Source organism: Cardiocondyla obscurior, linkage group LG24, assembly GCF_019399895.1.
Source record: "Cardiocondyla obscurior isolate alpha-2009 linkage group LG24, Cobs3.1, whole genome shotgun sequence".
Classification (NCBI taxonomy): Eukaryota; Metazoa; Arthropoda; class Insecta; order Hymenoptera; family Formicidae; genus Cardiocondyla; species Cardiocondyla obscurior.
Window position 1 is genome coordinate 2,075,012 of NC_091887.1, and position 20,577 is coordinate 2,095,588.

General features: G+C 47.3%; 1 protein-coding gene across 1 annotated transcript in view; it reads left to right on the top strand.

Annotated features, from left to right (window-relative positions):
* The first annotated feature begins 19 nt into the window (after nt 1-19).
* The window catches only part of Ftz-f1 (ftz transcription factor 1), a 77,321-nt gene continuing 56,763 nt past the window's right edge, over nt 20-20,577 (top strand). The window contains exon 1 of the mRNA XM_070671688.1: nt 20-1,804. Within this exon, the coding sequence (XP_070527789.1) occupies nt 1,504-1,804 (301 nt within the window). The 5' untranslated portion in view covers nt 20-1,503. The remainder of the gene's footprint in view (nt 1,805-20,577) is intronic.

Genomic DNA, 20,577 nt, shown 5'->3' on the forward strand with positions numbered 1-20,577 from the left:
ATCTGCCTCGGCCGTGGCAGGGTGTGAACGAAAGGGTTAGTCTCTCCAAGTCCTCTCACTCTTTTTCTCTCATCTTCCTTGCCCACTGCCTAGTCGCGGAAGCCACGGGCGCGTCGTCCGGAGCGAGAAAGCAACCGCCGGCGTGTGCGCGGCATCACGCTCGCGATTACGGATTTCCCTTTCGTTCGGGGTCACTGCCGTACTATACGTACACGCGCGGCGCTGAGAGGAGGGGGAAAGAGACGCGATGCAAATCGGAGCGGCTTGATTTCGCGCGGTCGAAGGATCATCGCGATTGCAATGACCCCCGACCCCCGCGACTCGTCTCGTCACTACGTCGCGGCGAAGAGTGGTCTCCGGGGTAATCTCTGCGTGGAGTCCCGGCGCCGTAAAAATAATCCGCTTCCGCGTTTTCGTCGCGCGAATCGAGCCGGGAGGTAGCGAGATCTCGTCGCCGATGGGAAAGGAGCCGGAGGAAAGAAGAAAAGGACGAGGAAGAAGATAGGGATGTAGATCGCGTCGACGGCGTATGTATCCCGAGAGGAAGAATGCGGACGCATGGTGAGCGACGCGGTCGATACGGCCCTAGTTGGCTCTCGCGACTGTCAGCGAGCGACAGTGTGCCGGACGCTCGCTTGACTCGGGGAGTGCCCGTGCCGATGCAAAGTGTAAGTGAAGTGGCCTACAGACCTACATTTGTCTAACGTTCCATTTTTTCACGGGTCGTCGGTTAACGGGATGTTAACGAATATCGCGCGCGTCACCCACGGTCGCTTTCCGCGGTGAAGCGCCGGCGTTGTGCATACGTGTGCCTGCGATGCCGTCGTCTCGTGATATACCGACGTACTTTGGCTGACGAGACGGACGTGAGAGAGAAAGAGAGGACGAGAGTGAGAGAGAGAAGGAGAGAGGTAGGTCGAGCGAGACGGGTAGACGAAGACGGGGCGAGCGGTCTGGAGCGAGCGAGCGAGCTAACCGTGGCGGTGGTGCAGTTTCGGTACGCTCTCGGACACGGCGCTCTGGCCGGCGCGCGCGGGGCGCGTAGTCGTGAAAAGAGACGGGGACAGAACCGAGAACGAGAGAAGGAGGGAGACAACTCGTGACGCGTGCGCGAGTGCGACGAAGAGAAGAGAGTGAGAGTGAGAAAGGACGACAGACGGCCGCGCGAGAGGGAAAGCGAGTGGAGTCATCGGTTGGCGGGCGGGCGGGAGGAAAGAAGCAAGAGAGAGAGAGAGAGAGAGAGAGAAAGCGAGAGTGAGTGAACGTGGAAAAAGAAGTACGGAGCGCGGACTACGGAATCGCGAGGAGAGAAAGAGGAAGGAAAGAGAGCGAGAGGTAGAAAGAGAGAGAGAGAAAGAGAATCCGAAAGAGAGCACGTAAAAGAGTGTAGGTGTTCCTCCGGAGAAGAAGTGCGTGTGCTCGCGGGAATCAACGTGCGGGAGAGGTGGAGGGAATCCTGTCTGTCCGTTCGTCCGTCTGTCCGTCTGTCCGCCGGGACCCGGGATGGCTGCGAGGCCAGGGGACGACGGGGGTGATGCATCCGCGACGGTCCTCGACGACAACGCCGGCGGCGGCATCGTGACGACAGCGGGCCCCATCACGGAATCGTCCACGTCGTCTTCGTCCTCCTCTTCCTCCGCGACCGCCGCCGCTGCGGTGATCCTGACGGAGAGTACCGCTACGAGCGCCGGTAGCCTGCCCTTGACGGGATCGCAACAACAGGACAACCTGCATCAAGTGCATCAGCAGCAGACGCAACAGAGAGTCAACCTAATCGCCGACGTAGCCGTCAATGATGTCGCAGGTAACCTCAATGACTCTCGCTCTCAAAGCCTTTGTTGTCGCTAATGTACCGCTTGCCAAACCCCTTTCCCTCCGGCCTCCACCTTTCTCTTTCTTTCACCCTGGCATCGCGCTCGCGCCCTCTTTCTCACTCTCGAGCCTCTCGTCTCTCCTCTCTTCCACCCGGCGCTCCCTCCGTCTCTGTCGGTCTCCCCGCTCTCTCCCCCTATCCTCCTCCTCCATCTCGCGGTTTCGGATCCTCTGTCGTCTGTTGCATCGTGTGCGCGCGCACTCATTACCGCGTAAATTCTTCAATTTAAGTTTCCCGAATCTGCGGTACTCTTCCCTTTTCTCAACGACAGATTGTAAAGAAACCGAGACGTCGTTCTTATCTTTTCGTAAAAATTAAAATATTCAGCACAAGGCACGCTCGGGGTAATCGTACAGAATAAATTCGAGAGTAATCGAGCGCAATCGCGGTTCAATACGGTTTCGCCCGTGCACCTGGTTTCGATTCCCGCGTCCTCTCGCTATCACGTGGACCACGTTCCCCGCAAGGAGCCGCGCGGAGACAACGGCCCCGCACGTTCCTGATTTAGTGCCGACTCGCGTAGCGGTGTTGTAGTGGCGCAACAGGCGTTTCGGAGCGAAATTCCGAAGGCACCAAGTCGCGCCCCTTCGCCCGTCCGTCCGTCATCGTCTCGAATTTAGAACAGACAGCCTTCAAACAGCTTCTTTATGAATGCTGCGCCGGTTGCAGCACCCCCCAAACTCTTCGCGATCCATCAAAACGATTTGGCCGCCTTTATCCACGTCGCCGACGCCCCCGCCCCCTCTCTCTTCTCTTTTTTACCTTTCTTCTTTCTTTTTTTTTTGTCTCGATTTTCTCTCAACGCCTTTTCCGTTTCTCTTTCTTTCCCATTCTGCCGCGCGCGAAAAATTGCAGAACGAACTTTTCTCAACTCTTGTTTCTTTTTTTTTTTTCTTCTTCTCTTCCTTTTCTTTTTCTTTTTTCTTTTTTCTTATCAAATAATCTCGATCGCGTGATATCCTCTTTTGGACGGAGTGAAGTACAATCGACCGTCATATGACGCGAATAGCGCAAGTGTTGCCGCCGCGAGACGGGTATCACGATAGATAACACGTAGGAAGTGACATAAAATTATCAGCAGGAAGTATCGCACGCTGCTACGCTCTCGCGAATTTGATAATGCCACTCGTGAGATTCCGCCGGAGATATTTCGGTCGTAATTGTACAATTGTCGCGCATACATTAAAGACCGCTTTGGCTTTGACATTATCGGTTTAATACGAGCGTCGCCAACGTTGGGCTCTAATTTTTCTAAAAACGTATAGTAATTCGTAGTAATCGTCACGGATATCTTAATAATTTCTTAAGAAACGCAATGCCGAAGGCGGCTTCCACGTTCAAGCTTCTACTTATTCAGTTTTTATTTATTTATATTTTTTCTTACAGCCGTCAGAAAAATCGCTTCACGCGTTATATTTTATTGTTTACGCCTTTTATACGTACGCTCAATGAAATATCGGTTTTGTGTTTCCATTCGTGTTACAAAGAATGAAGAAACGATATCCCGCCGTGCTTTCGTCACGAGTCTCGGCGCGTGGCACTACGAAATTTGAAAGAGCTAGGCATCGGCAATGCAGGGTTTATGAGGGTAGGAAAAGGAAAAAGGAGAAAGAGAGACAGAGAGAGAGAGACGGAAATGCCGTGCGGTATAAATAAAGGTGCATCAACATCTACCTGCTGCGTGAGAGATGCACTTGTTGCGCATCCGGCTCGGGACCGACCAGTTCACGCGAAGTGTCGATAAATCGCGCGATTATGTGCGCTCGGTCAGGGGTAGAAAAAAATCATCCCTAGCTGGTGGGCACGAGACGGGGAGCAGGCGAAATAGCGAGGAAGGGAGAGACGCGAGTTTCTTGTCGAAGAAAGCTTTATTGGGAGGGTAGAAAAAATAAAAAAGGAAAAGAAAGAAAAAAAAAAAACGGCTGTGAAAATCGAATGTTGTGCATAACACAAAGTGACGATGGTCGCGCTTTCACTTCGTTATTGCGTAATAGCGGGGATGAAAGATTTGGTTACGGTCGTGTAGCGACATGAGGTTGCCCAATGTCTCTCGAATATTTTTCATCGTTCGTTACAACAACGATTGTTGCGCGCTCGTGTCGTATACCGAATCGCTAAACAAAATTCTTTATCGCTCTTAAAGTGTAAAATCTGTAGAGCCGGGAAGAAAGGAAGAGAGACGTCCTTTTTGCATAGTATGAGCTTTCGTCGTGCGTCCTGCATTTTATTTTTTCTCTCCTTTTCCGTTTCTTTTCTCCCCGGATTCCGTATTCGATTCACGCACACATACAAATTTGCTTTTAATACGGAGATACGAAGAACATTTGTCACGAGCACACGTGACGGGACTCGCAAAAGTCGCATGAGTGATTCGTTAACGTGAAAGTACTACCGTGACTGATGTCGAATTTCACCCGAATATCCGCGCGAGAAAACCGTTCCGTTGTCTTTGGCATTTCGCGGCGGTAAATGTCGAAGTAAGAGCCACACGTGTCTGACACGTGTTGCTTCCCGGAACCCCGTGCTCGTTTAAATGTACAAGGGTTTTAGGTCGCGTATTTCCCCGAGCTTTAGAAGCCTACGTTTCGGCGCTCTCTCGCGGCGCGCGTTAATGGAAAGAAATACGCAACGAACAGTACGAGGCTTTCGACAAACGTTTCGAGATAAAGCAACGCTCATAACTCACGAATGAGACGATAACTCAGGAAACGCACTTTCCCTTTTCTACCTTCGCTTCTCGGTTTGACTACCAACGAGTTAATATCACAATGGGGCACGCGACCCTTTCGGTTTTCATTCTTTCCGCCCTTTTTTTTTTTTCCTTCTCTCGTCAAATTTTTTTTTTTTTTTTTTTTATTGTTTAGCTTTTTCGTCACTCATTTCGTTTCGCGATTTCAGTTAATTTCTCATCGATAATTCGACAGCTTTTCTATAATTCGACTGGCATTGTCGAACCCCACGGGGAGGTTACTTTATCGTCCCGATTCATCAATGGTGTTAGAAAAAAAATATATATTGAAAATTTCGTTCGTTCCGCCTTCGTTGTTATTATTGTGCGTATAATCGAAATCGTTCCACTTCTCACCGGGAGCCGAAAACAGTTTTCCCGGGTCAATTTATATTCAGATTACTTATTCAAGGTTGCTGCGTGGAAAAAAGACAAATTTTCATAATAGGTAAAATTATTTCACTCTCCGTAGGAGCTTTGTGCAGGGCTCCCGGTCATTATTTTCATTTACACAAAACCGTTTAAAAGTGAGAATATTTCTGTAAATTAATTTGCGTCGAGGTTTACGGACAAATAGTTTTAGTAACGACAAATCCAAGGAATAGTCCGCAAATTGGTACTTAGGGTGGAAAAAAAAAAAAAGAAAAAGAAAAAAAATTTTTCAACAATAAGTCTAAAAAAAAATGAAGAAGTAGAAAGTTTTTTTCTATGTAAAACAGAGTAGTACATATTTCAAGTCGGTGCTTGACGTCAAAAACATTACCGGGAAATGCCTTGTGTTCCATTATGTCGGAAGATAAAAAAGAAAAAGCGAGGAGAACGGAACGCTTAGGTCAGCTACATTCCGCCTTCTTTCTGCCATTTCGCGTAGGCGTAATTAAAGAAGTGGAGAAGAGGAGGGGGGGGGAAGTAGGGGGACAACCGTCTCATAATCCACTTCCACGTGATTAAAAGAAATGAGCCAGCACGCGTCTCGCGTTCTTTCTCGACCGGCCGGGACGTTTCCGCTGATTTTGGCGCGCAAGAAAAATCCATTCGCCCTTCTTCCCTTCCACCCCTAATTTACTTCGAGACGCGGTTACACCCCGGCGATCGGTATACACCCAAGCGTTAAACGACTCTTCTACACGCGCGGCTTTTTTTTTTTTTTTTTATGGCACCGCGCGCGCACACACATCCACCACCCACGCCGTTAAAGACGATGGGTCCGTTTCTCCTTCGTCGCGGCCGCTATTGAATCGCTTGACCCACTTTGATAAACTCGCATCGGAATAACTCAATAGTGCCGTGTCGCGAGCCGGCAACAGTAATTATTATTCAACGTCCCCCGGGCCGCCCCGACCCGACACTCGCGATACGTACACGCTATCGGTGTACGCGCATCAATTTATCTAGATGGTACCCCGCGTGTACTTGTGTACTTCAGGTACGTTCCACGTGGCCTTCGCCAAAGCCCCGCGAAATAATAAACACGATCGGTCACTTCTCATAAAAAAAAAATTAAAAGAAATAAAAAAAAAGGAAAGGAAACTAAAAAAAAGAAAAAGAAAATCCCAGACGAAAAGAAATATATTTTACACATTTTTGTACAGTTTATTTTGAGCGTCTCGTCTCTCGGTTTTTTTTTTTCACCTCATCGATCTTCCCGTCACGCTAATTTTTCAGAAACGATACCTTGCGACACGTTCCTTCAGCTAGAAAGACTCCACAGGCCGCGGAGAAAATTATCTTCGTGTTTTTAGCATCGCGCGAGTGTACAATCGTTACGTACATAAACCGCATGTCTTTTTTTTCGAGGCGACGCCGGGTAGCTTAAAAAGCGGTCGCATTAAGGGCTCGCGATACGATCGCCGAGTAGAACGGAATAATTGGCGGACGGTTTCTTTAAAGAAACGCTCAAGCGCGTCCGAAGGCGACTTCGTACTTTTCTGGCCGCTCATTATTTGATATACTCGGGCAAGACTTGAGCTCCGTACCCCGTGGCAAAATTTGCCGTCGGTTATGCTGACAAAATTCCATCTGCCGTCGCGTGGCGCCCTCGCGTTGTTATCAATAACTAACATCTCGCTGATATATCTGATACGAAAGATCCGATATTTGTACACGCGCGTGTCGCAATAAGAATCGGACACGTGTCGCACGGGCGCGATCGCAATACTCTTCGTTTTCGAATCGAAGAACCTTCCTCTTCAAAAAAAGAAAAAAAGAAAGAAAGAAATCTATCGGCTCTTATCGCGCGTGCTCCTGATACCGACCACTTTGCATTTTAGAGCACGCATTACGCGCGCGCCTCGCAAACGGAAGAAGGCGAAGTAAAGAGAAGAGAGTGTTAAAAGGTTTAGCACGCACGGCGGAAACGTTCGATTTACTCAGTCATGCGTATTTAGAATGTTGAGCGATCTGCGATAGAACGGGACGTAAGTGAGAAACGCATGATTGATTGCGATACAATAGAAGTCCGATTTCCATACGGCTATTCTAATTTTTTTTTTCTTTTTATTTTTTTAATTTTTTTAATTTTTTTTTTATCTTGTTCGCGCATACTTGCCAGCGTTGGACTTCGTCTTTCGCGAAGTAGAAGTTCGTCAAAGGTTCCAGCTACGCGCAAGTAAATCTTTGCCAAACTTTATAAATCGTAGCGTGCGATTTTTCTTTTCCCGCGACGAAGTAGCCGCGATTTTGATTATGAACGATTTCACGGATTTATCAAATTTTATTTGGGAACGTAATTCATGGAGACGCGTCGTAGAGGAGTCTTCTGAATTTCTTTTATCCGGATTTTTCGTAAAAAAGAAACGGTATCTTTTTTAGAGATCCCCAAGTGTTGTCTGTGTTTAGAAATTACGAATGCTTTGTAAATCTAAATTAAATCTCTCGTTTGCTAAACGCAAAAAAAGAAAAGAAACTTCAAACGTCGCTGAGAACTGAAAAAAAACCGCGCGATTCGTAACTTGGCCGGGGGAAAGTGACCAGAGGCCGCATTAACGATAAAATTGATAGTCGCGTACTTTTTTAATGATTATTCCGGCAAATGGCGTCGTTTGTGGTGTATACGCCGCGTTCACGAGCGTTTCTAAATACAACTGCTCGATCCGGCCTTGCTGCACGAAGAGCCAAGGTTGCGTCCCAGATTTTCGCGAAAATTAATCACGAACTTCTGCTGCGAAGATTTTGAAAAACAACCGTACGCGCGCGCAGTTTCCGACGCTTCTCCCTTCGATCAGCATCCGACAGCGCCGCTCGCCTTTGCGTCATCGGGATCAAAATTACATAGAATAACTCGGTAATAAGGTCATCCATTGCAAACAAACCGATATGCCGCATCGGCAAACGCGGGGGTCTCCGTTTAACGAAATTCGATTAAATTACTCCATATTTCTTCGTTTCTTAATAATTTATATAATTAAATAAATATTTAATTTGGGACTCGACATGTTTGATTAATTATCGTTTCTCTCTCTCTCTTTCTTTTTTTTTTAATAAAACAAGTAAAAGTGAAGATCATTTAATTCTCTCGTCACCAAGACCCAGCTTGATTGTTTACACCGAGGTAGAAAAATAAAAAACAACGCTTATTACTTTGCCTTTAACATTACGGCGCGCCGTTTGCAGCCGCGCGCCGCGTGTATGAATTAATTTCCCCGCAGCGCGTGAGAAATTTCGAAGTCATTCCGGCGTGCTCCGCGCCAAGGCGCTGATATCTCCGTGCGAGCCGCGTAGAAAATGATCCATCTCGCCGCCGAGAGTGTCCGGCCGCCCCATCCGTTCGATCCGCGCTCGCATACGTACGTTTCTCGTGCCAGTTATGATGAATTCGATTGGGTAATACCGGCGCACCGCGCGCCGCGCCGAGGCACAAGAAGTGACGCCATGGGACACGGTCTGTGGTTTTTAATACGCGCGTCCTACTTTCCGCTATCTCTTCACGGGCATGGTGCGGCGCGGGCGGTATCGCGGAGGGTGGGACGAGACGGACGGACGGCCGGCCGGCCGGCCGAGCGAACAAGCGAGCGAAGTATCACCTTCTCCCTGCGTCGCAGCCACCTCGCTCATCTAGTTACGCTCGCGCGTGAAGAAGCGTGACGCGATTGGCGCGTGTCGATAGCTCAGCCTCTATCCCTCTACCATTCCGATATAACTCGGCGTTTAACCGTCTCTCTTTCCCTTTCACCCGTCGTTATTTCCTTCTCTTTGTCGTACGCGCGTCATCATTGCCAGGCACCGATCGAGATAGATCGACGAAGCGGGAGAGAGATATCCCCGGGACCGAGGGAACAAAACGGCGAGGAAGAGCGAGAGTGAGAAAGCGAGGCCGAAGTCGCTTCAGAACGTACGATCCGGAGGGGGTGGTGGCGGGAGGGGGAGGGAACCGCAGATAGAGGGATAAAGTGGGAGGGGGGGGGGCGGGAGAGGGCGAGAGCGCGAGATAACGACGCGCGCGCGGCGATATATATGGCTAGAAGGACTGAAATTGAAAGTGGTCGTCCCACTGGCCCACTGACCTGATTACCCACTGACAATGACACGAATCCTTGCCTCCCACTTCGTATCCTCGCGTTCTCCCGGCGCCCTCCCCTTCACCCCTCGGTACGTGCCGACCCTCTCCTCTCTCTCCCTCCGTCCTTTCTCGGCCTCGTACGTGGACGCGCGGGCGCCTTCTCGCATCTATCGCCCCGACGACGACGTCGCCGGCGCAGGCGTCGTCCACGTCCGCCGCGAGGACGCGCAGGTATTGCTTTTTTATCTCGGCGCTCATAAATCGTCGGCGCCGCGCGAATGGAGGTCGCGATGCGCGAAGGCCGATACGGGGAGGGGGGGGGGACGCAACAAGTGCATTTCCGAAATGACGCGGGTCTCCTAAAAAGGGAGCAACCCTGATTCGATTCCCGGGAACGGCGGCGTCGAGCGCGGGGGATCTCCGCCGCTCGGAGGCGCGGAGAGTAATTTCGGGGTCGCGAGATATGACGCACCGTCCCTCGCCCCGGTACCAGTTGTAATCGTATCGTATTTTATTTTATTTTATTTTTTTCCCCTCTTTTTTTTCCTTTCTTTATCTTTCCTCCCCCTCGTCGAATTTATGAATTTCGCGAAAAACGAGACTGAATATTGATAATCCGGAGCAACGTGTCCCAGTTTCACCAGGACGGTTCCACAATCATGTATCCGAGGCGTATTCATATTTAAACGACCTACTTCGGGAATTAAAGGTCCAGCCGTGTATTGTTGAAACGTGCGATAAGCGAATGTTTTTTCCTGAGCTTCGACGACGATTTCCGTGTACGGCTTACTTCGAAATAGAACGCTTTTACCTTTACCGGGTTTGCGTGCAAGTTGAATGCCGAAGTCATTATCACTTGGTCATGGTCCAGCACTAACATGGCCCGCGACAATTTTCCCCGACGATCATTCCCAGCGTCTGGTAAACACGCCGGCCGAAGTATTCCCGTATCGCATTATCCGAGCGTACGTACAGTGCGCCGCGGCTACGTTAATTCTCTTGATAATTGCATATTGCATTTGCGAGTAATGCCTCATCTGCATTTACGCCTCGCGATCCCGGTATGCCCTCGAAAGCAATTCGAGGCGAGACTTTCGCGTATGTGGGGCACCGGTAATATCAAACAAGTTTTATTCTTTGAAAATTAGTTGCGGTTCGCGTTCGGTATTGTTTCACTGGATTCGGAATGTGAGAACTAGGAAGGTAAAAAGGTAGCCTCGCAAGAATAAAGTTTTGCAAAATCGAGATAGGAACTTTGTCTAGGAAAGAAAGAGATATTGTTTTTTTTTCCTTTTTTATTATTTTTTTTTTTTAAGTTCGATTTATATGCGAAACTTTTATTGGGAGTTTCGCAGGGAATGTCGAGAGATCGATCGAGCTTTTCATTTTGAATTTGATGCGGGCCACAGGACGTCGGCGGCCAGAATTCGTGACTCCCTCGCGTGGTCCGTCCACTCTCGCTTTCGGCGCGAAGAAGGCGCTCTTTCAGCGATGATTTCGTAATCCTTTTTCCAACCCGGGCGAGACGCGGCCGGCTCGCGAAGCGTACACACGCGCGCGTTTCTACATGCCTTCACTCTCCCGGCAAGTACGTGTCGCGAGGTATCCGTACATGTGTTCGTATCTGTATGGCCAAACGCGGTTCTCGCGCGTCCGCCTACTTTCGCTAGTTTGCGTAAGAAACACGTTGAAGAAACCGAATACACGTATTCGGTTAACGTATTCGATAATACCCTGGGCGATGCGAGTTCTAACAAATGTCTACCTTTTGTTCGTTACCTTAAAATTAAATTATTTTCGCCGGCGAAGCTCATCGTAAATTGCAAAATAATAATTACGAAATTGAACAGGCAGGTCTTGACAAATGTTATTAATAGATGTCCGAATTAGATAATTCTAGTTGACATTAATTTTCCCAGCGGATTCTCTTGTTACGTTTCAATTCGCACATTGCTTTCGAAATGACGAAATTGCCAAACCGCCGAACTTTCTCTCGTCTCAAAAATTTTCGCATCGAGATCGCTCGTTGATTTTTCGGCACAGTCTGCAAACGAAAGTGAAATTGTACACACTTTCCCTTTGTATTGCAATCAACGCCTGTGGTTTTTTGTCTGTTATACCTCTCCGTTATATGTCTCTCCCAACGTGAACGATGTACATGTTTAATCACTGCGAAAGAAATTACGCGAGAAAAGAAATATATATCGCGATTAATAATTCATTACAAAATTAAATATAAATTGTATTTAATTAAAGAAGCTCAAAACTTTTTCTTTTTTCTTTTTTTTTTTACGGAAATTAAAAATATTTTTGTACAATTCTCATTACGTATCGTTACAAAACAAACTGGAAGAAGTCGATTCAATCTTAGTGCACTTTCGTTCATCGCTGTGTCGCCGGGACCTTGCAGCAGAGGCGGCTGCATAAATCTGAACGCGTGTCTGACTCGAGCGAGCAAAGGTCTTCCCGTATGAAAATCGAAGGACGCTCGGTGCCTCGGCTTCGCGTTTTCCGCGCGCGCATAGCGTGCGACGCTCGAAATACGTAGAAAAAAAAAAAAAAGGAGGGAAAAAGAAAGGGAAAGAGGAAAAAAAAAAAAATAATGAGGAACGTGCGCCACGCACTATCACCCCATCCGCGCCATTTCGATTGGAGGTCACCCGGTGAGTTAAGTGGGTCTCGACTACTTGGTTAGTGTGTCACGGCGTACTCGTTGCTGAATAAACTTAATCTCAATACCGCGGTTAATAAGCCAATCGCGACAGGCTCACGCGATCTTCTTCCCTCCCCTCCTCTCCCTCCCTTTTCTCCTCCTTTCTCGCGCTCTCGTGGCTCTCGCGCTATGTAGACGTTTTTCGCGCAATGCTTTTCTCAAGGGTGCCGGGCTGTCACGATCGGGAGAATGAAGAGTTATTTTAGACAGAAGGCTCGCCCGAGGGCTTCTCGCGTAAACGACTCTGCGACGAGATCCGTCTGTTTAATATCGAACGAGCGCCGATCGAATTAATCCTACGTTAATGAATTTTACTCGGGCGGAATTTCGACTTTCCGTTTTAATTAATCTCGGGATATATTTCAACATTGTTTCAAGACGGGTAATATTTAGGTATTTTATTATTTTATTTTTTTTTTCTTTTTAACCGTAGTTATGCTCGGTGACTCAATGTATGTTTGTGCATCGAAATTTAATGGTGCGATATTTGTAATGTTGATTTTCGGAGAGATAACTTTTATTACAAAGTCGTACTTAAAATTTATTGAATATTCGTTGCGAGCGGCGCTTCGATAGCACGAAATTCGAGTGTAAACAAAACTTTATTTCTCGATTAAGCAAATTTCGCTTTGTAAAATTCAGACGGGAAATATTTTCAATTGCTGGAATAATGCATCGTCGGAAATGGGAGGGAAAATTAAATTTACCAAACTTTTGTTCGAGAGTTAACTTTATATTTTAAAAATTCAAAGAATCGTCGTTAATCTTTATCGATTGGTGTGCCCGGGAGTAGGTAATAAAAATTTTTAATGGAAATAATCGTTACGAAATTATATATTAACGGAGAAAAATGTGAAATTGGCTCGAACTCTTTCGGTTTTTATTCCCGCGTTGCTTTCTTTTTGCATCTTTAAAGCGTGCAATAAGTTCTACGTAATTTTAAACAATTTTCCAATAGTATTGAGAGAAGGTTTTGTAATCTGTCCCGTGACACGCAAAGCTCCTTAGTGTCCCGTACACCTGAGCTCTTAGTCAGGAATTAAGCTCCTCGACGTTTCTGTAATAATGCGACTCAAACATGCGATGGCCGAGGTATCTTACATCTTTTTTTCTTTTCGTTAAAGCCACAAATACTTTGCGATCGCTAAAGCATTTCTGGTGCGCGCTGTACAAGTCAAACTGTTCGTTATCGCAATAAAATCAAAGGACAATGTCAGAATATCACTTGCAAAATATAATAATGAAAATAATAGCGTCATGGAATTAATAATATAATACAATAAAAGTTCACGAATAAAATTTTAACCGCGTGTCAGAAGTACAAAAAGAAAAGAAAGAAAAAAGAAAATTAAATAAAATAATAATTGAAATATTAAAATTGAGAGTTATGAAAAAGTTTTACTTCTTTGAGTTTCATAAAAATCATACGTTCTGTCGGTCTCTTTCTCTCTTTTTATCCCATCCTTTCGGATCGCCCGACCACCTCGGTGACCCCGTTTCGCCCACCGGCAGTCGATTTCGCGAGCTCGCAATTTCTGTAACTCACGCGCACGGCTATCGATTATGGAGCTTAAGGCTTGATTGTTCACGAGAGACGCGCGCGAGTAGGCCTGTATTATAATTTCAGACGGGCGTGAGTGGAATTACGGCATTATTCTTACCTTTCTTTTTAGTATCAATTATGTTATTATTGCATTGCGTTCGGTCCGTAACGAAACGGCGATGCCTCGATTCCGACGCCGCGTAAAATAATGTTGCATTACCTCGGATATATTTAGTAATACGGATTTACGTCTCCTTGGGGTGGGTTTGTCTCCGTTATAAAATCCGCGATAATAAACCCACGTCACCAGATCGCGCGAATATCGCAAGGTGTTTCTAAATTACGCGAATAAAAAACCGAAGACAAGCGAATATAAAAAAAATATAATTTACAAAGAAAATAGTATGCCGTTGTAAAATAATTCTCGCAGAATGTCCAAGATTCGTTAGTATTTTTTTTTTTCAATATTAAATCACGTTTATACGTACTGTATATATTCTTTTAATTATTCGCGAATTATGTGCGATAGATATTTTCTTCCATGGTGTCCTTATGGGGAAACTCAGCGCGCGAGGGAATAATAATAGACGTGACGTTCGCGACGTGGCGCGCTAATGATCGCGACACGCCGGTTTCGTTTCGAGAACCACGACCCAGGGCAAGAGAGAAAAATTAATCGTACGTTCGTCAAGGCACGGCCTGCGGTTCGCAGCAGGTCGGTTTCGGTTTCATCGGCTCTGCTCGTCGCGACTCGAGACCCTGAAAAAAAGAGGGGAAAGGACGGGGAGGGCCGATACCTCGAGTACATCGAGATGATTTCGCGACAGTCTCGAATCCACCGTGGTGTTTCGAAGGCAGACTGAGACTGACCTTGGACCCGATTTTGCTTCGATCTCTTTTGACGGTATTACGGCGTTCCTCGATCGCTTGCGGCTGTCGCGCAAAAAAAAAAAGAGAGAGAGAGAGAGAAAAAAAACCCCCGCGAGTCAATGTAGTCGCTAACGTACGATCGTGCAAAGCGCACCGCCACGGTTTGAAAATTACTCACTGGATTATTATTAAACGCGCCGAGACGAGGAAGAGATTCGCGGTTGACTGATCGCGTAGCGACTTACACGCAGAACTTTAAAATTACTTAGCAGATGGCTATTACTACCAGATTTTTTTTCCCTTTTTTTTATAACTCGATTTCAAACGTGGTCAGAAATGCCAAATAAAGATTGATTTATACTTAAAAAGATACCGTCATTAGGTGTTTACCGTATTATCGTATTATAGAAGGAATTATTTTCAATAAGAAATATACTCTGCGTATTATTAAAAAAAAAAAAAAAAATGTTTATCGTTGAATAAAAGCCATTGCGGCAGAACGAAAGTGTTCCGCTGACGAATCAAGAAATTTAAATTCCCCTAAAAATTGATGCATTTGCGTCACACGCGAAATATCTTTAGCAATAAAATACACGTTGGGCAATTCGGAGTTTTGGCAATTACATCCCTTTCGTGGTGCATTAATTTTACGGGAGAATTTTATTGTCCGAGGGATCGTGTATCTGGTACATGGCCGTATTATCCTTTATTGAATTGTTGTGGCCGAAAGTAGGACGTCGCCAGGAAACTCCGTATTCAGTCTGTCTGATAATAAAATATTCACTAGGATTTTTCTTGCTGCCATTTCATAGGGAAACGCTGTAATTGATCGACGTCCGTTCCCAGACCGTGACTTTAGTCAACCGCAATGGAAATGTAAAACCGCGGAAGAACATTTGCGTGCGCCCGATATCCAATAAAATACGAAACGCCGACGACGCCGAGGACACTTAACCCGACGCTTCGCAAAACGACGTTTGACTTTTTAAGACTTCGCGGAAAGGCAACCGTGAATAATGCCTCTATACATCATCGTGAAATTTTCACTTGTCCGCGCGCGGTTTCATTTGAGGAACCTTTCCTACCATTCGACAAATACGAAGACTTGCGAAAGCGCATTTCTGTTAATCTTTTAACATCGAGATATTTCCATTCGTCCCAAAAATTAAAATAGAGCACCTACATACGCGACTTTTAATCATTTATTATTAACTCTTTCAAATCCAACAATTCGTATTTTCAAAGATTTATATCTAAGAAATTAAATTACCAAAAAAAAAAAAAAAAAAAAAAAAAAGAAAAAAATAAAGAATAAAAGAACACAAAAATAATGTCCGATTGCGGAAATGCGCGAGGAACTGACGACGTACGAATATACGAGCCCTACGAAAATCCTTATAAGCCTAGCGAAATAGCGAGAGAGTGAGGAAGAAAGAGAGAAAGAGGACGGATCGCCGCCTCGGATAAGAATGTATGTCTAGTTTAGTGGGCAAGTAGGTCGCGAGGGAAACCAACGGCGACGTGGGTTACGCAACGTAGTTCCAGTGTTATACAACTATTGACTCACCGGATTAACAAGCAGGCTGGGTGAAAACGAAAGCTGAGTGCCCGTCAGGCCGCCTTCGCTCTCTTCGCCTCGCCTCGTCTGGCCGTGCCTCGCCGTGCTACTCCGCGCCGCGCTTCGCCACGGCTTTTGCCCGCGAGGAGCGTCGACGTAGGCACGCGCGGAGGTATGTATGCCTTTACGTGAGAAAGATTACGAGCGAGAAGCGATCGAGCATTCGTACAAATGGCGTGGATAATTAGACACATCGTTTAGCAATCGGCTCGCCCGCCGGGGGGAGGGAGAAACTTGCTTAGGGAAACTTACCCGGCGCGGTTCACGTTTTTTTTTTTTTTTGTTTTCGAACGAAATGTACGCGTCGTATATTTTATTTAAAAATTAATTTAAATTGCAATTATTACGGAACGAATACAGTGGTAGGATTAAAAATAAATCTACATATTATTTTGAGGCTGTTTTAATTTATTTAAAAAAATAATGGAGAGGTTCGTAATTGCTTCCACTTTTCACGGTAAAGAGCGACCTCGTTTTGGCACCTTTAATTGGGATTGGATTTTAGATTCTCGGTTATCTCGACGGTTCGGAAAAATAGCTCGGGGGGAGGAAAACTGTAGATGCGAAATCGATCGCTGCATTATTTTTTTCTTTCTTTTTTTTTTGACGAGCGCCCGGTTAAAAGGAATCCAGGCCGCTCGCGGATTTCTTTCGCGCGCGAGCGTGCGCAAATTGCGGCACAAAGTCCGCATCCCAGCCGTCGCGGTTCGGATCCGTACTTCCTCGATCGTTGCGAAAGCGCGGGTTTTATAACGTCAGGGAATCGACGCACCTCTCTTTTGCGGTGCCTGGCTGCTTTGCGGAATCGCGCGAAACATCTCGCGCAAAGGGAGGCCTCGATCAGCTTGAGTTCTCTCCCATTATACTTAGTCGCGGAGTTCGCGCGGCGAGCGAGTCGATTCTTTACCGCGATCGGGAACGAAGTAGCAAAGGTGGCGTTGCGTAAGGCGGCCGGCTTTTGCTTAACCGATTTCAGCTCAAACGGTTGGGAACGATCTCGGGGCCCAAGTGGTCGGAACGGAAATTTATCTGACCGATTCTTTTCCCCTTTTACTCTCCGCTGCCCTCCTCGAGCACTCCCGCTTCGTGTAATTTGCGCCACGAAATTTCGAATCCGTCCGAGAAGATTGTCGTTCATTTCGCGTCTCGAGCCCGGCGAAATAATGAGATATCAAAGAGAGGCGGGGTGCACGCGAGGGGGAGGGCTATTTCCCGCCTATTTGCACCCGTCGCGATAGCGCGTGAACTTAAACGACGGTTTTCCCGCTTGGAATCGCGACGTTTCTGACGCTTTGACGTTCACGGGTGTTTTACCTCGTGCCCTTGGTTACGCTAATTACACGTAATGAGTCGCGGAGAAGTGAAATTCGGGTTCTGAACGCGTGACCGAGCGCGGCTGGCCGCCGAGGGCTAAGGACGGGCGTTCTTTTAAAAGAAGCTCGGGGAAGAAAGGGAATGCAAGAGAGTATATCGGTTGCGCAATAAAATGTTTGCCGGCGCGGATTTCTCATTGGGAAACTCGATGATTATCACCACTAAATATTATTATGGCGCGCGATTGTAACGCCACTTTCGGGGGAGATTTCTTTCCCTGACCTACATGTTCGGTAGAACAGATAAGACCTCGTAACACTTCAGGGATACATAATTCACAATCGGCGGTATCGAATAACTTTAATGCAAAAGCGTTACTTCTCGCGCGGGTAACGCCGCCGCGCGGACGCGAGGGGCGGATGGGGGGGGGGAGGAGGATCGATAGGGCCTAAACGCGCCGATAAGTTTTCACCCTGGGCGATCAATAATTATCTTATCCATTAGCGGCGACAGTCGCAATAATCGCGATAATCCCGCCGGTCACTCCGGCGACACGCTTTCGAAATTAATCTGTCGATTGTTCATGTAATCAGTTAATTAAGTCTTAGCCTAATTAAACACAAAATGCAAGTCCGAGGGGACTTACTCCAAGGATGCTGTCTCATTACTACTCGTCTGCGTTTCGTTGTAACGATTATTAAATTAATGTTCGAAGAGCGAGGGATCGGGGATCCAAGTCGAGCGAGCGAATTGCGGAGCCGGGCTCCTCGCCCCGCGAACAAAATGTCCTTATTCAAGCGAAATCCGTTCGTTCGCACTTGCTCGTTTTAGCCTGGATCCGGTTTAAGATAACCGCGCGCGTTGCTATTTCTGGCTCGGCGCGGATGGAGTCACTTTCGATTCTTTCGGCGTTCCGGCCGCTCATCCAAACCAGTTTTCGCCGTCTTTCCTCGTTCGAATTAGCGGCGGCGAGCCCGTCCCGCGACGAACGGCGGGGACGAAACGCCTTCTGCTCGTCACCGGGGCCGCTGGCTGTCTTATCGAGCCGCCGAATCGGCGAAGATAATGCAGGTCGCGCGCGCGCGAACACGCCTTTCCTTGAACGTTACCGACCTGCCTCAAAATCGCGGGGCGCGATTCTCTCGCCGTGAACCCCGGCGCAGCCTCGTTCGATCCAAGGGATGATCCTAATTCGCGGCTCATCCCGCGACTTTCCTTCCCGTCGCCGATTGAAACGCGATTTACGGAGGGCTCGAGATAATGAGATACAAATCACGCGTCGGGATTACACCGAGGAGTAATCGAGCTCGCGCGCGAACCGAGAATCATAAATCGTACGGCGCCCGGCCCTCGGAGGACTTTCGTTTTCAATTGTCCGAAAAGAGAAAGCGTACGGCGGGAAGCGATTTTGGAGCAAATCCGTGAGGAATGTTATTCACCGCGTGCTTACGCGCCGAGTCTTCCGATAATTTCGTAACGAAGCGGCGGAATAAATGAAGGAAGAGTCGGGGGGCCTCTCTTTCAATCGGATACTTTCGATATTTCTTTCCGTCATTTATTGTGCGGCGGCTCCCACCTTTCTTTCGTAACGTCGCGCCTTCGATTTACCGGCGGTTCCCTTAGCGTCCCTCTCGAAAAAAAAAAAAAAAAGAAAAGAAAAAAAAATGTTAATCGCCCGAGCTATTCTACTACGCGGTGTCGCAATAAGAGCTCCCGCGATTGAATATGGAAATGTATTTGACACCGAATAGTAAAAAGAAACCGGTTGCACGGCGCGATCTTGAGCGCTCCAGCTGATTCTACGCGCAGCCGATACGCCGCCGCTCTTACACGCAATGGAAATTGACACTTGCGTTATAGCCGTTAACGTTGTGGGCCATTGACGAGAACGATTTAGTAATCGCGGGACACCGGCCCGGCCGATACGCACCTATCTCCTCGTACAACGAAAGCGGACGTCGGGAAGGCAGGCCGACGAGAGTTATTTCTTTCCGCGTGGCGCAAGCCGGGAAGACGGATGCGCGTGGTACATTAACGCCGCGGCGTTTCTCAATTTTCCGATTTCGAATGTGGGCCCTTAATTACGCTACCGCGTCCGTGAGCGAGCCGCATTTCAAAAGAAATCGATGGATGTGGGCCGTCTAAGAAGGCCTTGGACCCTTCAAAACTGTGAATTACCAAAGATGTCTCCCCCCTTCTCCTTCTTACGTCTCTTCCTCCTTGTTTCCGCCTTCCCTAACTGAGCGCAGTAGTGAAATCGGCCCCAAAAAGCCCGTTACGCAACGAGGAAACGTTAGGTCGAGAAGGACCTGTTGACCAACGTCGGAAACATGTGCCGTATTACATTCGCTTCGGAGTTGTTATCCGCGACTACGGCTCGGAAGCGACAAAGAAGCCGTGATTTGCTGGGTCGAAAAAAAAAAATAAAAAAAAAGTCTTCACACTCTTGACGTTATTTCGCTAGAATCGTTGCGCACTAATGACTGACAATTCGAGTATAATTTAAATCAAATTGCGTAAGAAAATTATTCTGAGAGATCCGAGATTAAAAAAAGAAAAAAGAAAAAAAAAGGGCGAGTGACGCAACGCGACGTATTTGAAATGACACCGTGAATGCAAAAAAGGAGAGGAGCAGAAATATTAGAATACAATAGTTCGAAATATTCTCGCGCGTATTTCTTCGAATTAGAAACTAAATTTCGCCTAACGATGTCGAAAGACAAACACGCCCGAGACAATCGTTGGTCGAAGACGAGCCTCGCCCTCTTAATGAGAAGAGAAGAAAAAGAAAAAAAAAAAGAAAAGAAAAAGATAAGAGATATGTGTCACGTTTCTCCCGCCCCCTTTATTACCCGCGCGCGCGATCATTGTCAGGATGATACTTTAGTACAATTTCGCGATTTAATAGAGATAGACTCGCTTTGTTCGCTGGAAGACAGATATGGCTTTTGCTACGCCGACAGCAGCTACCGTACGTGACTTTAGACTCGTGTGCGTCGAGTTTCACACATGCCGCATGTATGTACCGCGCCGGCCGGATTGCCGATGACCGATTTCCTCCCGTTTTTTCATTCCCTGCCTCCGCCGCATAGAGTTAAGTACGCTAGCTTCTGTCGCCGCGGAAAACGCCATACCTGCTCTTCGACTTACATCGGAACGTATTCTCATATCGGAGACAATGAAAGAAGCAAAGTAAGAAGTATAGAAAGAAACGACAAGTGAAAATAAACTGCAACAGTTTGCAGTTTGCCCTCCGCCCTCTCTTCTTCGTTCCCCTTTTTTTTCTTTTTGCCCCCTCCCCCGAGCTTTTCCTCACCCCGAGCCACCTTCGACCGGCGATAAGTGCTGCCGCAAGGGGTTGTGGGTGGATGACGGTGATCAATAAGTGGTGACATACTTACCGAGTAAACCTGGCCCAGT